Source organism: Colobus angolensis, unplaced genomic scaffold (genome assembly GCF_000951035.1).
Source record: "Colobus angolensis palliatus isolate OR3802 unplaced genomic scaffold, Cang.pa_1.0 Scaffold474, whole genome shotgun sequence".
NCBI lineage: Eukaryota > Metazoa > Chordata > Mammalia > Primates > Cercopithecidae > Colobus > Colobus angolensis.
In genome coordinates, this window is record NW_012118199.1 from 409,057 (window position 1) to 411,044 (window position 1,988).

At 59.7% G+C, this 1,988-nt stretch overlaps 1 protein-coding gene across 1 annotated transcript in view; it reads right to left on the bottom strand.

The window, feature by feature from the left end:
- Positions 1 to 1,988, bottom strand: part of LOC105523785 (rho GTPase-activating protein 23-like) — a 31,618-nt gene that overhangs the window by 29,067 nt on the left and 563 nt on the right. Inside the window, 3 exon segments of the mRNA XM_011958772.1 lie at positions 135 to 181; positions 268 to 329; positions 1,847 to 1,988. Coding sequence (XP_011814162.1) covers positions 135 to 181; positions 268 to 329; positions 1,847 to 1,988 — 251 coding nt within the window.

The window sequence follows — 1,988 nt, forward strand, 5'->3', positions numbered from 1 at the left end:
CCAGAGCTATGGCTGTGCAGGAAAAAGGGGGAGAGGAGAGGTCTTCATTTGGGGTGGCCAAGCAGGCCACCCACCCTGGCCTCCCACCCCTCAGGACCTCCCTTCCACCCTGAGGCAATGCCTCCATGCCTAACTGCAACGTGGAGACCCTGGATACCCCTTCCCCCAGTAGAGGGCGGCCCTGGAGGTGGGCCAAGAAGACATCCTTTGCCTTCAGCCACCCACCACCCCCACGGAGGGGACTGCTCCACGAGGGCTGGGCCTCACCTCACTTTGCGATAATCATTAAGCTTCTTGCTGATCAGAGCTTGGTTGGCACAGCCGGGGTCCTGAAGCAGGAGAGAAGAGAGTGGACCGTGTCAGTGCCCACAGCCAGCCCACCCCAGGGCTCATCCCTGGCCCTGCTTCCCCTCTCGTCCACCTGCCAGGTGGACAGCCCAGACCCTGGAGTGAGAAAGACCAGGCCCGGACTCCCTAGCACCCTCTCACCAGCTGAGGCCTTGGGGAAGCCTCTTAGCCTCTCTGAGCCTCAGTCTCCTTGGTAATAAATATGGGGGGCTAACAGGGAAGGCTCGGGGCCGGGTGCAGAATCGTGCAGCACTCGCCACCATCCTGGCAGACGCTGGACAGGCATGGAGGAGGTCCCCCAGGAGGGGCTGCTACTGCCAGTGATGGTGACTTGGGACCACCCTGACCATGCCTTGTTGGGGACAGTCAAGCCAGGCCCCCAGAGGAAGAGGCCCAAATTCCAGGTGCCTTCCTCGCTGCAGTGGGGAAAGCTGTTCCCGGGGAGCAGAGCCTGGTCAGCGAGAGGATGTGTCCTCAGCAAGAGGCCATGCCCTACCGCCCCCTCCCACGGCCAGAGCAGGCCCAGGCCCACTGCCCTCTTGGCAGAGATCCCAGGCCCGGGACAGCCACATGACTTTGTATAGGTGTCTCAAGGCACTTCTGTGCAGGTTCCTGGCCAAATAAGTAAACAGGGAGGAATCCTTACTCAGGCCCCTGGAGTGCAGCTATGGCTGACCGCAAGGGGCACCATTAAAAAAAATTCTTTGTTTGGGGCAGTGGCTCACACCTGTAATCCCAGCACTTTGGGAGGCTGAGGCGGCAGGATCATGAGGTCAGGAGATCAAGACCATCTTGACTAACACAGTGAAACCCCGTCTCTATTTAAAAAAATTAGCTGGGCATGGTGGCATGCGCCTGTAGTCCCAGCTACTCAGGAGGCTGAGGCAGGAGAATCACTTGAATCTGGGAGGCAGAGGTTGCAGTGAGCCGAGATCGCGCCATTGCACTCCAGCCTGGGCGACAGAGCAAGACTCTGTCTCGGAAAAAAAAAAAAAAAAATCTCCCAAAATCCCTGCCGAGGCCATTGGCTCCACCCCTGCCTACCTGTGGCCAAAGGCCAAGTCTCTCGGCCTCCTCACAAGGTCAATGTGCTCATTCCCCTGCAGACAGGCTAGCCCAGTGCAGTTCTGGTGCGGGGATACTCATGCCCTAACACACTCCATAGGAGGCCCCTGCCTTCCTCAACTCCTGGAGCTGACCACTCCATGCCAGGGCCTGCTCAAAGCGATCCTAACACAGTCATAATAATCCCTGTCTTCATTAGGGTCAGGATGGTGACTGCCAGTCCCCGCACCCAAGGACACCAGGTCCTCCGTGAGCCCTGTCCATGCACCCTCCTCACCCCAAAACCTAGGGGGACACAATTGCGAGGTGCACTCCTGTCAGCCCCCCGTTCTAGCAGAGGGAAGTGAGGCTCAGAGCGGGCATCCCAGTTCCACAGACAGTGAGAGGCCACCCCGCCCACCCTCTGTGGCTGCCAGGCTGGCCGGGCCCTCACCTCGCCCTCGGCCCTGCTGTTCTCCCGGATCGCTCTGATCCAGCCCAGCATGTCATCCCGGTCCTCAGCCTGAAAGAGACATTCACAGAAGTCAGCGGTGGTCGGCCGGAACACGTGCCTCCTCTTGGTCTCGCTGTAGGAG